At 39.0% G+C, this 21,383-nt stretch overlaps 1 protein-coding gene across 5 annotated transcripts in view; it reads right to left on the bottom strand.

The window, feature by feature from the left end:
- The window catches only part of ABCB4 (ATP binding cassette subfamily B member 4), a 67,160-nt gene that overhangs the window by 6,381 nt on the left and 39,396 nt on the right, over positions 1-21,383 (bottom strand). For 3 of the 5 annotated variants that reach the window (XM_032253030.1, XM_032253034.1, XM_032253035.1), the window contains 10 exons: positions 19,370-19,540; positions 16,511-16,657; positions 14,721-14,825; positions 12,582-12,659; positions 11,189-11,272; positions 9,952-10,155; positions 6,270-6,370; positions 4,549-4,689; positions 1,870-2,026; positions 681-878 (listed from right to left, as the gene is read on the bottom strand). In XM_032253030.1, coding sequence (XP_032108921.1) covers positions 681-878; positions 1,870-2,026; positions 4,549-4,689; positions 6,270-6,370; positions 9,952-10,155; positions 11,189-11,272; positions 12,582-12,659; positions 14,721-14,825; positions 16,511-16,657; positions 19,370-19,540 — 1,386 coding nt within the window. The remainder of the gene's footprint in view (positions 1-680; positions 879-1,869; positions 2,027-4,548; positions 4,690-6,269; positions 6,371-9,951; positions 10,156-11,188; positions 11,273-12,581; positions 12,660-14,720; positions 14,826-16,510; positions 16,658-19,369; positions 19,541-21,383) is intronic. The other 2 variants (XM_032253031.1, XM_032253033.1) reach the window with 2 other exon arrangements.

Below are 21,383 nucleotides of genomic sequence, written 5' to 3'. Positions count from 1 at the left end.
AGGCTTAACAAGGCTGATTTAGGCTTAACAACTATGAATAAAACAGCTTAAACAAAGCTTAACACTTTGGTGACTGTCTAATGGGAACAGGCTCCCAGGGCTCGGTCATGGGTCCTATCCCAAGGTGATGGCAGATACAAGCATTATTGGTAAGAGTTGGTCTTCACGCAAGGAAGACAGCCAGGAAACTACATGCCAGAAAATCAATGACAAAAGCCAAATATGAAAGGGCTGGAGGTTCAGGATCAAAGTCAAAGTTTGAGAGCCTAGAATCCAAGGTAAGAGAAGGCGGCAAAACTGAAGGCAGTAGGGAGGCAATAAGCAGGGAGCGGCCTGTTTAGGAAGTCGACTTCGAATTTGGACAGGAGTTTGTCGTTCACCTTGATAAGTCAGTAGGTCAGTGTTTGCTTAGGAAAATCAGGCTGGCTGGAAAGGCCCATGACAGGGTAAAAGTTAACTTTATATTCAGTGTTTTCCGAGCTAGGCTGAATTTCAGATATTCTGTCCTATGGTCCCCATATATTTCTCAGATACGGTGCCAGTTCAGGGTTTATAGAATGTGGTAATTGTATCAAACGGGATTCTGGGTCTACGTTCGTCCAGTATTTTCCAGTATGACGATATTGGTTGGGTCACTTAAGATACAGCCTTCAATCATGTCACTAAGGAAATGTGCTCACCACTGTCCCCGCCAAGGGGTCGTAGAACCGCTCCAGGAGCTGGACCACCGTGCTCTTCCCACAGCCACTGCTGCCCACCAGGGCCAGCGTCTGGCCCTTCTTCACCTCCAGGCTCAGCCCCTGAAGCACTGGCACGTTTGGTCGGGTGGGATAATTGAACATGACTTCACTAAACGTTATATTTCCTTCAAACTTATCCTGAAACAATGTTTAAATGTTGCCATTATAATTGGCCTGATTAATTGGAATAAGAAATATTAGGAAGCTTTACCAAAGACTGTAGTAGAGAAACATAAAATTCATATTTGGTATAGTTCTAGTGCCAGTTAATATTGATAGCAAGTTATTATGATGTGAAACGAAGGTGAGAGATAGGGGTATAGGTGAGATTAGACAAAAAGTCATTACCATGAGTTGTTACCTAACTCAGTTTCTGATGTCCTTAAGATATTCACTTAGCTTTCCCAACTGCTGATTCTGAAGCTGAAATCAAGCCAGTGTCCAAAGGCTCTAAAGGCTTAGAAATTTAGCAACATTTTCTGCCTAAAGTTTCAGTGGACAGCGCTTGATGGCAAATCCTAGCAGTTTCTTAAGTTCACTTTCTTTATGTCACTCCCTGGGCACAGCAATTTTCTCAGAAGATGAAATACCTTGGAAAGTCCTGGAAAGATTATATAAGTCCCAGTCTCTTTACCCACACAGCTTCTTGTATATTGCAATGTATAGTATCTTGTGTCATACAAAGAACACTCAGATGTGAGTTTAAGTTACCTTTGTAGATAATAAAGCATAGGATTATTACTCTTGTTGTGAATAACCTGCCCTTTTACCAATTGTACCCTAACAATTGTAAAAAGTGATTACAGTCAAATGACTAACTGCGTTAACATGGCAGAATTATACCTTTTTGTAGAAGTGACTAAATTTTTGTGGAAACTATTCAGTTCCAATATATCTGCTTTTCCTTTTTTAACAATTTTGATGTGCTAAACTTCACGATCCTTGAAACCGCCTATAAAATTTTTAAATGCCAGTCAAATTGGCCAAATATTAGCTATATAAATCTTACAAATTAAATGAAATGCATGTTAGTATAATCACCACAAACTTATCCTGTAGCTATAATCTAACAGACAGCAAACCTTTAGGGAAAAAGTAATCAAGCATCATCAAGCATCAGATAACTTACGGGCTTCAGCCCCTCCTCACTATAGCTGTCAATCAAAGGTTGTCTTTCAAACAGCATGAACAAGTGGGCCGCAGACAGCTTAGCTTTAGCATAGTCTGGAGCAAATGAACTGGCATGTCCTAGAGCCACTGCACCAAACACAATTGCAGAAAACACCCTAGACAGAAGTAGAGGAATTCAAAAATTAGCTTATTTAATTAACTCCATGATGTTTGAAAGTCTAAAGGCATAGTGCTTACCAGTACGTGTTCTCTTTACCCCTTAGTCATCCCCTTTCTCCCCTGACATATATCTTCATAAAACTCCAGTAACGAGAAATTTAGGAGAGGGGCAAGATCCATTTCCTGAGGATTTGCTTTTTCTTGACTTGCTTTCTGGCTTCCCTTTGCATAGAAGTCCCTACTTTCCCAGGACTACTGTGACTTCCCAGAGGTTTTTACTTTCAGGAAAAGGATTATAACTGAATCTGATTTGTGAGCTCAACTAATTTTATTTGTTGGTTATACTCTTTTTAGAGTTGAGGGAATTGAAGCACAAAGCGTGTAAGGGGCTTGATCAGTTCCAAGTAAGCTTTCTCCAATAAAGCCACAGCCCTGACTTCCAGTTTGTAGTTTCTTCTATACCACCAAACAAATGATAACCATCGTCACTGTAAAGAATTTCTGTTAGGAACAATAAGCCTTTATAGAAATAGCTTTTTGTTTACAATTAAAATAACAATGGTATCAGTTATTACGCTTAGTACCTGGGTGACAACATGGCCTGTACAGCAAACCATGACATGAGGTGACATGAGTTTGCCTATGTTAACAAACCTGCATATGTACCCCTGAACCTAAACTAAAAGTTAAAAGTAAAATAACTATAGACAACACTCTGGAAAAAAAAATACCTTAAACTAAAATTCTATTTCTAATTATATGCTCTTTAAAGGATGGATAGATATTGATTATGACAACTTTTAGGAAGGGCTAAAGATCGTGAGATCTACATCTCCACAAAGCAATTTACTTCTGATACCAACACTACCCCAGAGAAAGGGGCAAGAGTTCTCTGGTAATAAGGGAGAGTTTTCATCTCCCAAACTTCTAAATCTAAGATATTAAAATGGGCTTTTAGTACCTAGGGGCTGAGATGAGAGGTATAGTAAGGCTTTTCTTTAAATCTTGCTGAAAATGTTGGTTGCCAAAAACTAAGTTTTAAAATAGTGATGAACAACCCACATGTGTCTGCGTAGCTTCCCTGTACTGCCTGCTATTTAGTTTTAGATGAAAGAGTAAAAGGCTGTCTTCTAGATGTCCATAATTTAAAATTTCAATTATTAAAAAAAAAAGAAGAAAAGCAGGATTAATGTAGCTTTCCAACGGTTTTCACTTTCAGAAATGTTCTCAATATTTTTCTATGCAATAAATAGTTGTACTCTAAGTCGTAATCCCTAGCTGCTCATTTCATTTGTCCACCAAAATCACTCCCCACTTTCTACCCATCTCTACCTTCTACCCCTACTCCATGTCTGGGGATGCCAACTATCATGAACAGAATCAAAAGGTTTTCTTGTCCTCTGGTTTCACAGGGTTTGGCCAATGGAAGACACAGCAGAGGCCAGGGAGGCTGGAGGAGAGTGTATTTGTTTCTTTGGCTTCTTTCTTGTCAGATTGCTCGTGCAGTTGCTGTCCCTCCACCAAAGACCACAGAAAGCACCTATGCTGAGTTCTGGCAGTCTTTCCCTCCTCTAACCTTTAGGCTTCGGGTGGTAGCTATTTCTAGCTGAGTACTGCTGGGCTGTTACCTTCCTTCTTGAGTACTGCTTATTTTAACGCTTCCCAGGTCTTTGTAAACACACCCTTTGCAAACTCGCCAAATAACCCATTTGCTTTGCCATTTGTTTCCTGCTGTGATCCTGATACAAAGATTATATAGATACATTTTTTCATGGTAATTTTAATTGTGGATGAAAAAGAATAGCTCTTAAACACTGTCCCTTTTTTGTCTTGACCCTGTCTCCAAAAAGGTTGTTCACACCACTGCTTTAAAATCATCCCACCAGAGCAGAGATATACCCAATGATCTTAAAAAGAGCGGCTTCCCTCTTTCAAGCCTAGATTGCAACCTAATGGAATGTGCTGAGCACATCACGAAAAGAAGGCATCAAACAGAAAGACCAGTAGTTAGCTTTGGGAACTAAGGAAAAAGGAGAGGCTGAGAGGCAAATGTTGGCAGGGCCGTCTCAGGCCTGGTTAGGGAGAGAGTGCCTTTGCCAGACTTCCATCAAGTGTTCCCAGCTTACTGTCAAGGTCATGTTCTGGTTGTAGGTAACAGTAAACTATTTAACCCTGTTTTGAGTCCATGGTCACCAGCAACTTTCTAATTATGACTTTTTTCTGCATATATAATGAGAAAATCTGCATCATCCTGACCAGGGTTATATGTGCAACTAAATCTGTGCTTTATGATCATTTTCATAAGCTTGATTAATTGTAGCCCGCTTACCAAATTAAACTGCACTTGGAGTATTAACAAGATCAGATTCCATGCCTGCCAGGATCAAAACTGTGGTCAATTTAGATCTCTGACCACATCTCTGGACACAGGAGTCATTTTTTTTCCTACTGTAAACTTTTGCAAAGACCTACTAAAACCTTATTATAGAATAATCTTAATATTTTTAAAGCTACTTACAGAATAACATCTCTGAAGCGCATGTGTCCATTCACAATGAGATATGCACCAAACCGAAAACAACCGGCATAGGAAAAATACATAAATGCTTGTGAGATACTAAAAGTGATTCCATAGATGTGTGCCTTCCGCACGGAATTCCTGAAAAGCAAATCAGTATACTTGTAACCATCTCTTCAGCCTCCCTTAGCACTGCATAGTGGAAAGAGCACGGCTTCTAGGTCTGGCTGACTGGGTTTAAGTTCCACCTCCAGTTATATTAGTTTGGGTAATGATAACTTCTCTAAAACATCGTTTTCTGATTTGCACAATGGAAATAATCATTGTAATGCAGAATTGTTTTGACAATTTAAAACAGCCATATAAATGTCTAGCACAGTGCCTAGTTCATAGTGTTTCCTTATTAATATCTGATGACTTCAATGTTTAATTCCTGTTATGTAAGCATAGTTGTTGTTTCAAAAGTAACTAAAATGTCAGAATTTGAATTGAAGTTTGAAGTATCTGAATGTGGTTTACTACTATTATGTTGTTTTCTATAACTAGTTGTCCTCTGTTAAGTTAAAATTCATGTTTCAGATTCACAAAAGTTGAGTCCCTGAAGTTTACACCAGAAGTCCTTCCCCAAGCTAGATCCTGCCCACCCTCCTATATAATTTATTTGCACCATTTCTAGTTAGACCTCATGCTATACTTTATTAGGCTTCTGAGTCCTCCAAAAGAACTATAATTTAATTACTCTCAAATATGAAGCCATTTTTGGCAAAAGGAAAAATTCAAAGTATTACTGATTTGGATGGTTTAACTTATGGGCTGTCAACATGGTGTTACAAAGCTTAACATAACTGAACAGTTTGTGATGCTACTGAATCTTTAAATTATAACCAAATTAATAATTAGCTTCAGCTTTCTATTTTTCCTTAACCCTCCTTGAAGTTAAAAATAGGTCATCATTAATGGTACATACATATTTATATGTCAAACATGAAATGGACACAGAGATGTAGCTGCGTGCTCTTTAGTAACATGTTAAGTATGCATGACTGAGGACATGGCAAAAATTGAGACTTCTGAAGTTATCTGTTCGAATTTGCAAGTGTTCAAAACTACTGTTCCAGTCTGTTGTAATCTAAGTTGTGCTCAATTTTGTTTGTGTTAAAACATAATCATTTATAAAATTGGGCTGCTGTGAAAATGAGAGGTAAATGATGACATTAGGAGATTCTTGAATTGCTCAACTATGAACCACTGAAATAGGCTGTGTTTCTTTATCTTCAGAGTAGGTTGGATCTGGTCCTCATTCAGAGAACAAATGAAACACTTACCTCTGGAACATACCCAATAGCAAGTCACACTTTTGGTCCAGTCTACACAATGCAAAGAAAATAAGGGCTTGAGCAATTCCTTAAAAAATGTTTGTCCTAAGTCACCCAGATAGGTTATTCATGTTGCCTGCTCCGATGACCAAAGACTGTGCAATTATCTGTATCTTTTACCTCTTGGAGACCTGTTATTATTGTTTTCATAAGATGGAAAAAATATAATCCTGTGTTGTAGTCACATCAAAAATCTACTTATTTTCAGTGGCAGAATTACTGAAAAAGGTCAGCCTTATAGTCCTATCATTGTTTGGAGCAGCAGAGCTTTTATTATCTTTTGGGGACAATTACTCAAACTTATGAAAGCAGTATATTCTTAGCAGGAATCATATGGTTCATTACCTGTAAGGTCCATACAATTTTTCAACATACATTGATTCAAATTTTCTTTCCTGGGTCAAAGACACAACTGTCCTAATATTTTCTATTGCCTCTGTTGCAATCTGTAACACAGAATAGACCTCCATTAGAAGTGGTGCTTTTACCTCTGAAATAATGAAAAATAAGCCCTAGGACTCTGTCAAAAGTATCCTGAAGGTTATATTGATAAGCTTTAATTTCCTTTACATTAAAAACAAAAGGCATAATATGTTCAAGACTAGCTTTATGACAAAATTGGTACTTCTGGCTGTGCTAAGTATGGTAGGCAAGTCTTTGTATGCCCAGCAAGGCCGATCAGCTTAGGGCAAGAACATGGCCTGGGAACCAAGGGCCTGGTTCTATTCCCAGCCTGCCACCAGGCAGTTAGATGACTGGCCTTAGTCACAACCCCTTTGTGGCCTGGCTTTCTTCACATGGCAGAGTCCTAGAAGAAAGGATTAGGCTGTGATTTGTAAGGGCTTGTTGGAGCTGCCAATTATTTCCTCCCACAGTATAATTTCTTAGAAAAGCTGTCCACCCACAATGGGAAGGAGATCCCGATTGTAAACAACATGAGCCTACTTTAAATCCGTGATTAAATCAGAGGTAGACACTTGACTGATCTGGGTCAATCAGATTTGGTTTCCTGGCCCTGGACACAAGTTTGAACCGTGAGGCTCTGTGGCTCCAGAGGCTGATGTCACACTAGGTATGTGTAAGAAGCTGGCCTGAATATACAGCAGTTGAAAAACTGAATAGGCATATATAGACTCAGATATTAGAGCCTGTGGCTGAAAGAGCTGCTTAAACACAAACTGCCTATATTTCCTGCACTTCGGAGGAGTGTCCTTATATCAAATCGCTTTTACCCAAACCAGCCAGAGCAGTTTTCCGATTCTTATAGCCAAATCATCCTTGAAAACTGTTAATTGTGACTTAGCTATTTAGTCTAAATCATAGTTCTGTAGTTGAGTCATCTAAACCATCAGCAAGGGAGAATAAGATCTTAATTTTAGGCTTTTAACAGCTTTAAAACTTTTTTTAACCTCAGTTCTCAGCTTCTGTAATGAGGTGAAAGGAAGATATTTGATGCTTGAGACTGAATAATCATAGATGTTTTATTTGTAATAGAGATATAACAGATAGCAATAATTATAGGAATAGAGAAAAATTACTGAGCTTTGCCTATGTCCAAGTGTTACCTCATTCACCAATATGATATCATTTAGCCTCACAACCCTGAAAAGTAAATATTATTTCTATTTACACAGATGAGAAAACAGAGGCACACAGAAGTTAACTGAATTGCCTTAAGTTCTAAAGTTAATAAGTGGCAGAGATAGAATTCCAAGCCAGGCTATCTGATGCCCAGTCCATGTTCCTAAGCCATTATGCTATTTTGCTACCCCTGCAGTGTAATTTACACAAGGAGAAACTAGTTTTTAATGACTTGGCACTCCTCTTGACGTTCTGATCATTGGTCAATTGCTTTGTGGGTTAGCTCTGGCACAGAGGGCCTCTAATCTCAGTGACCAGACAGGGCCTGGGTCAAGATGGTTATGAGGCAGCCTTCCCTCCCCCCTCCCTGCCCAGCAACCAACACCCTCATTTCCAAGCCCTTTTTGGAAAATTGGGATGGGAATACTTCAAACCCTGATGTACTTTAACGATGATGAAACTGTACCCAGGTAAATGAGAGCATTTCTTTTTACATAAACAGTGACTTGGGATTTTCTCAGGACCTTCTTTCCAACCCTCATTCTCAGTTAATCAAGTGCTGACTGAGTAAACAACACCGAACTAAAACTGAACTGCTGATATTAACATTTAAAAAACTGTTTAATCTTTCATGTTTTTAAAAGCCCTATTAGGTTAAAGTAGCTACTAAAAAAATTAAACTGGCTAGTCTGAGTTATTTAATCTCTGATCCCTAGAATAACAGGGTTTTAGCTGGAAGGAACTTGGGACAGTATCTGGTGTAATTTCTCATTTTACTAAGGTGGAACGTGAGGACCAACGTGAGGACCACAGAAGTTGGGATCTTCTCATCCTCGCACGCTGTGAGTAGCAAGGCCAAGACTAATAACCCAAGATTTTGTTTTGTTTCACGACTGCTCAATTCTAAATGCTTTACTCTGACAAAATTCTGACAATTTTCAGTGTTGTTAGCCATTTTTAATGGGGTTAAGACTATTATCTTAACTAGATTCAAGATGTTTTCTATCAGGTAACTTGTCTAAGAAAAGATTATTTTTATTCCAACTAACTGAACATTCTCTTATCTGAAATGTGGAAAGAAGCCGGATTGAGGGTCAGGGTTAGTTAGGCAGTTAGTTGAGACACTCAGAAGTCAAGAAATGATGCCCTAAAGTACCCATAGCCAGCAGCCAAGAGGATCTTCAAGAACTCTGGACACCCAGAGGTTCCCAAGTGCTGGGAAACATATATTGTCCTAGCGAGCTCCAAATACTGGAGAGGATGCAGGGTGAAAATGAGTAGAGCGCATTCTGATGGAAACCTGGAGGTGATGCTATCATACCTAACGTTGCACACAGCGGAAGCTGATGCCAGTTACAAGAAAACAAAAAAGGATTTCACTAGACATAATTGGTTTAGTGGAAACACCATTGGTCCGAATGTTAATCTTCCTCTTTAATAAGGCACCTCTGGAGCAAGTCACTCACCCAGTCTCTGATGCCTTCTTCCCTAAAGAGATACTGTCTGTTCCACTTCTCATAACTAGTGAAGGTCAGTTGCAGTAATGTTTGTAAAAGGGCTTTGTAAAGTGCAATGCTATAGGAACTATATCACAACTCATATTTATTATCTGCTTCACTTCCTCATGTTTCAATAAAGGATAATAATTACATAAATAAGACTAAAAATGTTCATGGGTGTAATCTACATTTAAACATTTAAGTACAAGTATGTGTAAATAATGTGTTTATGTGTAGATTTAGACACACTTAAACACATATAAAGAAACCATATAGTAGAGATAAGAGCTTTGAAACCAGACCTGAACTTGAATCCCAGCCAAATCTCTAATTTCTGATTCAATCTCAAGTTCGGCATTTCTGAAATGGGGGTAACATTCATGCCTGTCTTATAGGATTATTGTGACGATGTAATAAATTGGTGCCTGTAAATATGCAGCACAATAACTGGCACATAAGGCTCAAGTAAACGTTAAGCCCAATTGCATTACAGTGAGAACCACAAAATCGAGGCATTACTGCCATCTGGTGGCCACCTTAATTATAGAACTCACAGCCAAGAAGAAAAGAGGGTCTCTTAAAAATACCAGCAAACGTCCGACCTTGAACAATTCACTTACAGTCTTCGGCATGAAGGTTTGTGAAACAGGGATGACATTTGTTCAAACAGTAGCATTGGGATATGAAGTAAAATGAAATTCACTTTGAATATTCAGAAGTTATCATAATTATGTTAAATGCTTTCTATAGGCTAAAAGCTTTATGTTAATCACCTCATATTTAAGTTCTAGACATTAATATGGTATAATATTCCATACACCATTTATAATTATTAGTTGTAGCAAGCACAAACATTTAATTATGAAAGCCTGCATATCATAAATAATTCAAATAAAACACATATCTAAAAACAACACTTACACAAACCAAAACCTTATTTGACCTACCTTTCCAGCAGCTTCCAGTTCTTTTTTATCTCTTTTGGCATTTCCAGCCAACAATTTCATTTCAACAATTCCTGATACAGCAATAATTGGAACAACTGATAATAGCAATAGGGTTAACTGCCAACCGTAGATAAACGATATGATAATACCAGTTCCAAGGTTAGCTACATTCTGTGCAATTAAAGCCAACCTGGTTCCTGTGGCCTGGGAAAGAAAAAGAGCAGAGCAACTGTAGTTTTAAGCTCCAAATCCATGAGCTTAACCTTAGCCTCTTGGTCAGAATGATGATGGGTTCTGTGCCTCAGCTGGCACTGGCTCACTTTCATTACAATAAACCCACGACACCTGAGCTTCACTCATGAGGCTCTGCAGACTTTTCTTCATTGTGCCTTTAGACTCTCATGCCTCTGCTGCTCACCTGAACCAACATTCCAGAAACAAGTAATCAACTTCTCTGCTTTGTGGATGGGCACTGGGGACGCATATATGTTTTCACAGATGCAATGTTCAAAGAGGAAACTAATTGCAATGTACCTGGGTAATTTTAAAGACCATTTGCTTCAAAAGTGTAAAAGAGAAATTTACACACTTCCAGAGACCATCTGTAACAGAGGGTACATATCCTAAGAGACAATCCACCGCAAAGCCCATGTAAGGATGAATTACTGTTTGTACCGCTCAGAAAACAAAGGTGGCTATAGCAACATTGTAGTTGGCTCTTTGCATCCATTCCTCTTTCTCCTGCCATGTGGAAGCAGTGAGCTGCAAAGTAACCCACTTCAGCTTCATGGGTGTGGATGTAGGCCGCCCAGAACACCCTCTCTCCCTGGAGACAGTTTGTGGTTCAGGGCGGGGCATGTGACCCAAATTAGCCCAAATTAGATTTCAGCAAAGGGTATTTGTTTGCTGGTTGAGGTAGAGGTGTGTGCTGTCTTTCACTGGATGGGACATAAGGAAGCTCTCAGTTCTAATTGCTATCAGCAGTCATCCTGTGACTACAGGGAATCAGCCTTGGGATAAAGCCAAAGCCGAAGATGGGAACCTGGATTCTGGATTAAAGCTGGGGGGCCAGTGGGTCAATCAACCTTGAAGTTTAATCTTCTGCTTATTGTTTACGCCAGTTTTGATTGGAGCTTTCTGCTATTTCTAGCAGGAAGTGTCATAACGAGTGCATATGCCATATGCTTATTTAAAACCATGTTATATAAAAAATACCAGTAGAGTACAGTCTACATACTCCTTGGACTTGGGCAGCATCCGTGGCAAGTCTTGTAGAAAGTGCACCAGTACTGTTTCTATGGTCATCAAACCAGCTCATGTCCTATGGCATAAAATATACCTTTATATTAATTCAAAATTAAAACAAGCAAAGAAAACCAAAGCCTCCCAAAGCTCCAATGCTGAGGAAATTTAGGGGAGACCTCATATGCAGCGTAGAGTCCTTGGCCTTCCTCTGAGCACATACCCCTAGAATCTAGCAGAACCCGCTTCCTGGCTGCTCTCTGATAGCAGGGAGAGCATCTCTGGGCTAGGGGGTCAGGGCTCACCCAGATGGCAGCCATGCTGGGAAGCTGGTGGGCATTCCATTCACCCAACCATCACGTCTTTCACTATAGACACTTCTGCCCTGATATGATGTTGTCTCTCACAAAGGGTGGTGGAACTGTCTTGGACATGTTCTGATATACTCTAGGCAGGAAAAAATAAGACCTAGTTTCTCACCAAGTTTTTGTTTGATTTTTTTTTTTTAAACACTGATTAAAAGTGTGTCTGATCTCCAATTAGTCACAGGGATGAAAAAATAAGCATGTCTGAGATTTGATTTTAATTGTAAGCTACTCATCCATGGCATCTTTTACTTTCATTTTTCCTGCATAGAAAGAGTTTAAAAGACACTAAGATTTGTAAACAGATTTAATCAGAATATACTATCTTCTGTGTGCCCTTTTGTGAACAGAAATGGAATCAGTTCCTGTCAATTGAATGGATAATATTCTGGCCCTTTCTTAGGCATTCTCTATAAGAATAGATAATTCATGTTTGTACATTTTCCCATGTCATGCACTGGAATGTGAACTTACCAGGAGAGCAGTTAATACATTGTACACTACCAGCCACCAGCCCACTGAATGGTACATGATAAGTAATGTTTGAATAAACAAACAAATGAATTAATGTGAAAATAGACCTCAAATGAAAAATAAAGAAAACTCAATTATTAACACTTGAGAATACCTACAATTAGTATGGTAGATTGTGGTACATGAGCTTAAATGCTACCAACTAGCTTTTTCTTGGATTAAGGGCATCCTGGAGTCTCAGTGGACTCACCAAGGCCTGCATAGGATCCAGAAAGCAGATACAGGTCTTTGAAATGATAGTGTCTACATGGAGAAAGATATTTACAGAATAAGCCAAAGCTATCCAAAGGAAGCCTATTTCTATGAAAAAAAACCATGAGAGGTCTTTAGATCTTGAAGGACCAGGATAGTTTGCAGGACTCTACTCCAGCCTTACATAAATACCTTGGAGGAAAAACACTCACATCAACATACCAATAAGGACCGTGAGAAGCTTAACATGGAAGAAATGTAAAAAACTAGAAGGCATTTTCCAGTGCACACACCTACCTGCCTTAGCATTGCTTTAAAAGCCATTGACCGCAGTCTTGTGGTGAGGATCTCGCCAGCTTTCCCAAATGTGAAGCCCTGGTTGATAAAAATAGGCTATTACCTCTTTTCATCTTCATGTATGTAATTGCACCAGACCAATCTTGTTCAACTTCTACGTAGCAAAGTTATAAGTTGTTTTGCAGTTGCCATGGACCCTGAAGTCATGTTAATAATCTGAACAGCCCAGGTGAATCAAGCATGCAACCATAGTGGGAACCTAAGTGCTCTGCACCAAGTATCAGGGACTGAATTAAGAAGTGGACATCACATGGCAGGAGGCAGGATTCAATCAGATCAACCTCTGACATCACCCCATGGCAGGATCCAGTCAGATGGTGCTTCCTGGCATCACCTCATTGCAAGATCCAATTTGATTACACTTTATTACCATATCCTTATAAAACCTGACACATCCTCCAGCTTGGGGAGATACTGCTTTGGGAACCATGCCCTGTGAGCTCCTTACCTGTGACAAGTTACAAAATTCTCTTGCTAAATTGTCTTTGATGTGGTCATTGGTTTGAAACCCAGCAAGCAACCAAACCCACCCGCTGTGTGGGTTACAGCTGCTAGTATTCTGAGACAGGTGCATATATTCACATTGATTTTACATTATTTGTATGTTAATCAACTATTCAAATAACAAAAGTCTAGGACCAAATAGGAATTCAAAGCCCCAATGTCAAATTCATGTGCTGCAAAATCATCAGCATGCATTAGAATCAAAGGCCAAGCATCTTAAATGTGTCCAGTTCTGGCTTCTAAACCATTCTAAACAGGTTTATTTTTCAAAACTTTGAAGGACAACATCTCAGTGACAAAGATGCTGTGTTTAACTACAGCTTTCAGTGTGCTCCTACTACTTTCAATAAAGCAGTTGCATACAGAAGTAACAAAGCCCTACATAGGAATTCATTTTGGCTCATGAAGTGTAGAGAAAGAATGTCCTTAGGAGCAAGATCCAAATGGGTATGCTGATTCCTGGTCACAGCTCCACCTGCACTCAGATTCAGGAACAGGGTACTCTTCCTTCCTCTTCCTCTTTGGAACAATTTCCTTATTTCTGATTACCACATCCAAACTGGAGAGGACCCCAGATGCCCAGAGCTGGGTTTACTTCAGGGGCACCTGGGATGTGTGAGTCTCCAGCCACAATGTGAGTGTTGGGGTAGCCATGCCGAGGGCACTTGGGAGAGTGCACATCAGAACTCTTTACTAAGCCAGGGGGCTGGGTGATCAGTGCACAGGGTGAATGGGCCCCAGGTGTTCCTTGTACAGCACCAGACCACCCTACCCCTCCGTTTGCTGGTAGATTGCTACAGGCACTATAGTTCTATACGTTAGCCCACTGTTCCTGCAGCCCCTGAAACACATTTTTTCTAGCTGTACTCCCTAGCATGCCAGGGATTGGGGCTGGATCAGATCATTGGGTTGCTACTACCAGGGCAATGATTTCTAAATGAAAAGCTTGCTTTATTTTTGCCATTGGTTCAACAATAATAAAAGAGAAGCATGCTGGCAAGATTAGGAAACACTATTTTGCTGACTTAATGGATTGTATTACATTTGAAAGACCTATGTGATGCCCACTGGGTTAAAGAGACAAAAGAAATTCAAGAGAAGTCTAGGTAGAAAAGTACAATTAGAGATTTTGACTAGTTCATTTTGGGCAGGTCTACAATATTAGAATGCAAAACATTATGTTCTTTCAAATAGTTCATCAATAAGTAGGAAAAGATCGGAGAAGTTACTTGATACTCTATAAAGAGTAACAACAGGAAAGAGAATGCTATTGGACTGTATTTTCCCAGTTTGTAACCTGCTGAATTTAAGTTACTCTTATGTTCTGCTGTAAACTGAGGTCTCCTCTTCCTTGGTAATGAATGTTTGTTGAGGGCAAAGTTGTAACGTAATATAATTTAGGACACAGGGAAGTCACAGTTCGCCCTGATAAGGAGTCTATCCTCCAGCAGAGCTTTATGCCAATTGTGTTTGGAATTCATTTCAGTGTAAGAATTTGGAAGCTCCATTAGGTTTAAACTAATTTCTCTAATTAAATTATAAACCTGATGAGAAAGGCAAATCATGGGTACCTACCTGAAGGAAGAAAGTAAAAAAAGAAATAATTCCCAGACATAAGAAAAGCAATGAGAACATGTTGCACTTCTGCTGCTTCACCGCATCATCCCCTGGTCCAAAAATCTACAAAAGAATATTTAAAATGCCCACTTAGATTACATGATTGATCCTTGTTCATTCCCCCCATAAATAGTGTCTTGAATGTCACGAGTTTAAAACTAGGCTTCAAATATGTGGGGTGTGGGTAATTGTGGTAAAATATACCTAACACAAAATTTGCCATTTTAACAATTTTTAAGTATATAATTCAGTGGCATTAAGTACAGTCACATTGCTGTGCAACCCTCAGCACTCTCCATCTACAGAACTTTTCATCTTCCCATACTTCCCAAACTTAATATTATTATAATGACTCCCCATTCCCTCCCTCCTCCCAGCTCCTGGTAATCTCTATTCTACTTTCTGACTTTATGAATTCTAGGGCTACATGGTTATTAACATAGGTTGAAATTCTGCATAAAGACTGTGAGTGGTTGCACATTTTAGCATTTGTTCCTCTTCCTATGTATTCCTTGCTCCCTCTGATTCCTCACTGCCCCAGCCCTCCACCTCTCATTCCATCAGGCTTCAGCCCACAGAGGCCTCTCCTGAGCATCCTATCTGAAACAGCACCCCCAGCTAATGGCCCTCTATCACCCTACCCATCTTTTAAAATACCTGTTATCCCTCAACACGTTATATGTTTGCGGGGTTATTTTTTTGTTTGCTGCATGTCTTCCCTGGTAGAAAGCATGCTGTCTGAGGGCATGGCTTGGTTTATTTGTGTACCACTGTATCTCCAGTGGTACTGCCTGGAGCAGTACTTGGCAGAGAGATGCCCCAAAATATACAGTACATGTTGCTTTGAATTGCAAGAGAGCCAGAGCTTTGTTTTGAAACTTTAAAAGATTTGGAGGATCCTTTCTAATTTATTTATTTTTTGGCTTCTGGTCTTAATTGTGGACCAATGTCCAACATCACAAAAGTAATAAACTCATAACATGATGGAGAATTATTTATCCTTAACAAGGTCTCCAATAATGTTAGAGGTTGACTAAGGTTGTACAAGATGGATTCTGGATTTCATGGACTTGATGGAGGCTTTACATTTGTGATAACTTCCTTTAAATATCCCCCAGTTAATTGAATGATTGGCTAGTATAAGCTTTCTTTCTTAGTCTTGGACTCTCCAAGCCTTGAAAGTTTTGCTAAAATGGGGTGGCCATCATGTTTTGAATACTAACTACAAGGAACACACTCTTAAATGCTTTCCAGGTAGTGACCTGTACAATCTCTTTTAATCTTCAGCCAGGTAGATTTATTGTATAGATAAAGAAACTGAGGTACCGAAAGCTATTGAGTGATGAGGCCAGTCTATACCCAGTGCCTGGACTCTTATTAAACTCTGACTTTAACCCTTCCCTGCTCCACTTTCTCTCCATCTCCCTGTGTGATGTGTACCAGCTTCTCTACACAAACAGTTTGGGGATCGTTGTGTGACACTAGTTCTACCCAAATGAACAGAGCTCATTAGAATGCCTTCTTCATTGATTTTACGTTTTATAATGTCATTAATATCATAACTTGGAGTGATTCAAAGGCTACTTATCTTTTTCTTCAAAGCTTTTCTCAAAAGGGATTTAAGGACTTTGGCTTAGTTTAATTTAAGGCTGCTTAATTCCAGAATGGAGCCAGTTGGTGAGGTTGGGAGAAGCAGCAGCTGATGAACTGATTTAATTCAGGCTGTTATGTGATGTTTGCAAACTTACTGCTATCATCTCTGAGAATATGACTGAAAATGCTGGCTGAAGTCCTCCATTGGCGATGGCACATACTGTTCCCACGACAAAGTAAGGCCATTCTGTTTTATTCAGTTTCAGGACCTTCAGAAAAGACACCGGTGGCACATTTGCTTCCTAGAACATATAAACATCAGGACAAACTGGTGATGACACAACAGTTACCAGAGTCTGTAGACATAAAAAAGGCATGGCCATTGCCCTCAAGGGACTTGCAAACTAGGTACAGAGAATGACCAGCAAACTACCACAGAGCAGGAGCAGTATGTTATAAAATGTTAACAATGTTCACTGATTACACATCATAAACTGAGTATGAGTTGTTTGGCCAAGAAGCGATCTTCATGGTGTGCTTAGCCCATTCCTATGCTAGCCTCAGCAGACTGTGAGATATCAGGATCTGGGCACAAATACCTTGGTATCCAGCTCTAGTTACACAATACTGTGTTGGTGTGACAGTCATGGCTGGGTCACATGAGCTGAGCTGCAGTTTTTTTCACATATTACAATGCAGTCCTGCCTCGCTAACAGGGATGATGTCAGGGTCAAACAAGACAATACACCTGAGTAGACGGATAAACATCTTTGCAAATACAGGAAACCATTATTAACTAGAGAGCATGGGCTTGGCCTCCTCATCCCAGAATCCAGACTTTTCTGTGCCATATTCCCAACTCACAAAACCAAACTAATAACGTTGCTTTTCTCTTATCACTTTTCCTTGAGCAGACTTCCCTTATTTCACAGCTTAGCTTGTTTTGTGATTTGTTTTGTTTACATATCTCCATTTCTAGTATCTCTCTTTTTTTTTTTTTTTTTAAGGTAAAGACTATGTCTTTATATTCCTAGAAACTAATCCAATTCCTGGCACATACAAGATTCTCAGCAAATGTTGAACTAAATGTCGGCCAAGCATGCAGGATTTAGATCTCATAAAGAAGAATATTCTGATGGTAGAAGCAGTTTAACATTAAACTTGAGACAGATGTGACTATGGAATCCCAAAGGCCTGAGGTCACTGAGAAAGGTTATATTCATATCTCTATAAAACAAAAGAATGTAAAAGTAGGTTCTACTTAGCCTTCTTCTTTCAAATTACCCACTTTTTCTGTATTTCATGTTTTTTTTTCCTCCCTAGTTAACATTATCTTTAATTCCCTATCTCCAGCATAATCAACAAATCTTTTTCTTGGGTTGCTGCTCTTCAGCACAGGCAAACAGGTCTACCCAGGTGCCTCTAATCAGACAATTTCTCCCTCTCCTTTGGCATGCTGTTTACTCCCTATGATGGTACTTGAGACAATCTTGTTAATTGCAGCATTTCCTGCCTCCCCCTCTTCTCTGTGGGTTTCTTCAAGAGATGTGCTCCTGTAAAATACTGGAGTTTAAAGAGATAGCAAAATAACTCTCAAATGAGAAAATGAAAGGTGGATATTTCCATAGGCAAAAGAGGGGAAACTGCTTATCTTACTTATAATAACGAAGCTCCGAATTGGTACAATTGTTATTCTCCTTTCTAGAAATATACCAAGATTAAGACTTCTAAGAGAGTCCTTCTAATTTCTGCAGTAAGTAATAGCATGTGCAGATAAAAACAGATGTAATGAATTTTTGGTAGGATTCGTTTTTTCGAGCCAACACCAGAGTAAAAATAAACTCAGCCATCATCAACAAATAACACCAAAGTATATCAAAACCATATCTTGAAATAAGGAAATCTTTTTTTGGAATGGATTCCCTTTCTATAATAAAATTATTTGTTCCAGCCTGGGAAACAAGGTGAAACCTCATCTCTACAAAAAGCACAAAAATTAGCTGGGTGTGGTGGCACACACCTGTAGTCCCAGCTACTCAGGAGGCTGAAGTGGGACAATCACTTGAGCCCAGGAAGTGGAAGTTGCAGTGAGCCGCGATTGCACCACTGTACTTCAGTCTGGGCAACAGAGCAAGACCCAGTCTCAAAAAAAAAAAAATTAAAAATAAATAAATAAATAAAATTATTTGTTAACTGGAATTAATAATCTCCTAACTCCAGTTTTGCTATTTCTCACCATTCTCCTTTTTCTGAAGTAAGAGAATTCCAATTTAATTTAGAGTCAATGCATACAGAAAAAAAAATTCATTTTTCCTTACTCACTTGTAGTTAGGTATGGCCATGTGATTAAATTATGACCAATGCCTTGTAAGTAATAGCATTGTGTGGGACTTCTGGAAAACCTCTTTGTTTCTTCCTGCTGCTTGGACACATATGTGACAGTAGGGCTTCAGGAGCCACCTTAGATCATAAAATGACCCTGAGGATGGGAACCTGATGACAGCATAGTGAAGATAAAGATTAAGGGAGCTTGCATCTATGGGAACTGTGGAGCTACCATTCTAGCCCTGGGTTTTTCACCTCTAAGATTTTTGTATGTGAAACAGAAATAAAACTCTTAATATGGTTAAACAGATGCTATTCTGGATTTCTTAATATAGATAATAAAATGTAATCCTACCCAGTAGAGTATGCAAATATCAGAGCCTCTCATTTTGGACTAGTCTTACTAGCTCTGGATCTCAAAGATAAATGTCAGATTTAATTTTAATATTAAGCATCTTAGCACAAAGACTACTTTTTTGTTTCTTTTTTTCCCCTTGAAACTCCATTTTTAATTGGAACTGATTTCAATTCATTGTCAAAAAAAAAATTTGAAATTTTTTTTCTTTACAAAGAGTATGACTCATAGTAGCAGTCATCTGTGCCTGAAAAATATTTTCAAGGCTAAGAATTTCAACAATTGTAGCAAAACTACAAAGTAAAAGAGTTAATTTTAGTGAAAAACAACTTACAAGTCCATCAATTTCCACATCAAGGCTATTCTGACATATTCGTGAATTTTTAAGGTTTTTCTGAGTAGAATGTCTAAATAGGCGAGATTTCCAGCCATTTGGGGCCATTCCAGTGTCAGCCTTTTCATCATTTAGTTCAAATTCTTCTGACTGGATCTGGTTTCCTGATGTCTGAAAGAATAACAAGACATTAAAGTGTGTGTGTGTGTGTGTGTGTGTGTGTGTGTGTGTGTCCAAATGGATGTAACCGCCAAGTTTAGAATCATAAAGCAATTTTGAATATTACATGTGTCAAGCTTTTTAGATTTCCTAACTGCTTCTCAATCAAGGATAACTAGAAAACTATAAAGAATCATAGAAAAGTTAAATACAATCTGAACAGTAAGAAAATTGCAGTATAAGAATATTTTCTAAAAATTTAAAGACACATTTTTCACAATCCAGAAAGTATATAGGAATTTCCTCAGTATGCAATAAACCAGGGAACAAGTCATGGCCACCACGAAAGGGAAGAAGAGTACATGGAAACAATACCAAGGGCTTGTTTTTAAAGCTACAAACAAGTAAAGCGGCATCAAAGTGTCTGGTCACTACCCCCGGGAGGTAAAACTGTCTTCCTCAACTGACTGGGTTTGGTCATTATTCTTCGTCACAGTCCTGCTCTGATGCACACCTCGACCCACGTGACCCAACATGCAGGCTCAGCCTCTTTGTTGGCTTTGAGATGGATTTCTTTATAATGGGAATGGGGATGGGGAGGGGTGATTTAAGGACTTCCAGCTCACAGCCTAGTAAGGGTGAGGGAACATCAAGCCTTGCTGGAACTGGACTTTGATCTGGTTTCCTATTTGCTTCCTCCATGTCCAAGTACACATCTTAATGGTGTGTTCAGGGTATTAGTCCTTGTAGTAGTATCTTGTTCTTGCTCCTCCCTTCAAGTCCTGCCCTGAACCCAATCCTAGTGCTAATGCCTTATTGTACCTACGATAGCCAATTATGATCTCTTAGTCTTCTAGTTGCTCATTCAACATCTGACAGAACACTGCCCATGTGCTCATATATTGCCTTGAACCACATTGCAATGATACGTTCTGCTTGGTGGGCTTCCTTATTTGAACCGATTTTATACCATCTCTCAACAAAATCCAACCTGGGCTACAGACTTTGTAACTTATCCCTTGCATTGTCACTGCCATTTGTTCCCACACTGCTACAAGATTTATTTTCCTAAAGGGCAGCTCAAAATCATCCCAGCTTCCCCCAACCTGACAAAACCTGGACCCCCAAAGATCTAACTCATGGCAAGTCAAACCGGACCACCTCTCATGAATGCCTCCCTGGAACTTTTCCTCATTTTGTAATCTCATCCATGCTATCAAGAGGTCCATCTCAACAGACAGTTCTTCCAATAAGCCCATTCAGATTTTAGCTTCCTTCTATGACCAAATGAACATTACCTGTCTCTTTCATAGTATTTTCTCTGTGCCTCACCTAAAGCACTCAGTTTGTTGATATTGGGTGCTTCAGCTTAAAGGTCATTGAGCTTCAAGCCAAGAGAGCCACTTTTCCACCAGGTTTTAAAAAGTATCTATTTAAAACTAATACCCCTCATTTCTTCCACCCAGTTGTCTCAAAGACTTAATTGTAAGAAATAGAACAATATAAATGCTGAAAGGAAATAGGGGTGAATATCCTTTCAAAGAACAATCTCAAATCCTGAAGACATGGAAGAAAAAATTGACAACCTAATTACATGCAATTTTAAAGCTTCTTTATGGCAGCCAAACACAACAAGCTGAATTTGAAAGGAACAAAGCAGGGGAAAAAAATCTCTCCAATACATACAAGAGAAAAGTGTATTTCCTTTTTATGTGAAGAATTCTCATAAATCAATGAGAATATTATGAATAACACAATAGAAAATTGTCCTAATACAAAAACAAATACTTTCACAGAGGGAAAAAAATATAAATGGACAATAAAAAATGTGAAAACAAGCTCAATCTCATAGACA

This window comes from Sapajus apella, unplaced genomic scaffold (assembly GCF_009761245.1).
Source record: "Sapajus apella isolate SASKATOON/1434 unplaced genomic scaffold, GSC_monkey_1.0 scaffold81, whole genome shotgun sequence".
NCBI lineage: Eukaryota > Metazoa > Chordata > Mammalia > Primates > Cebidae > Sapajus > Sapajus apella.
This window is presented reverse-complemented; position numbering and strand designations above follow the sequence as displayed.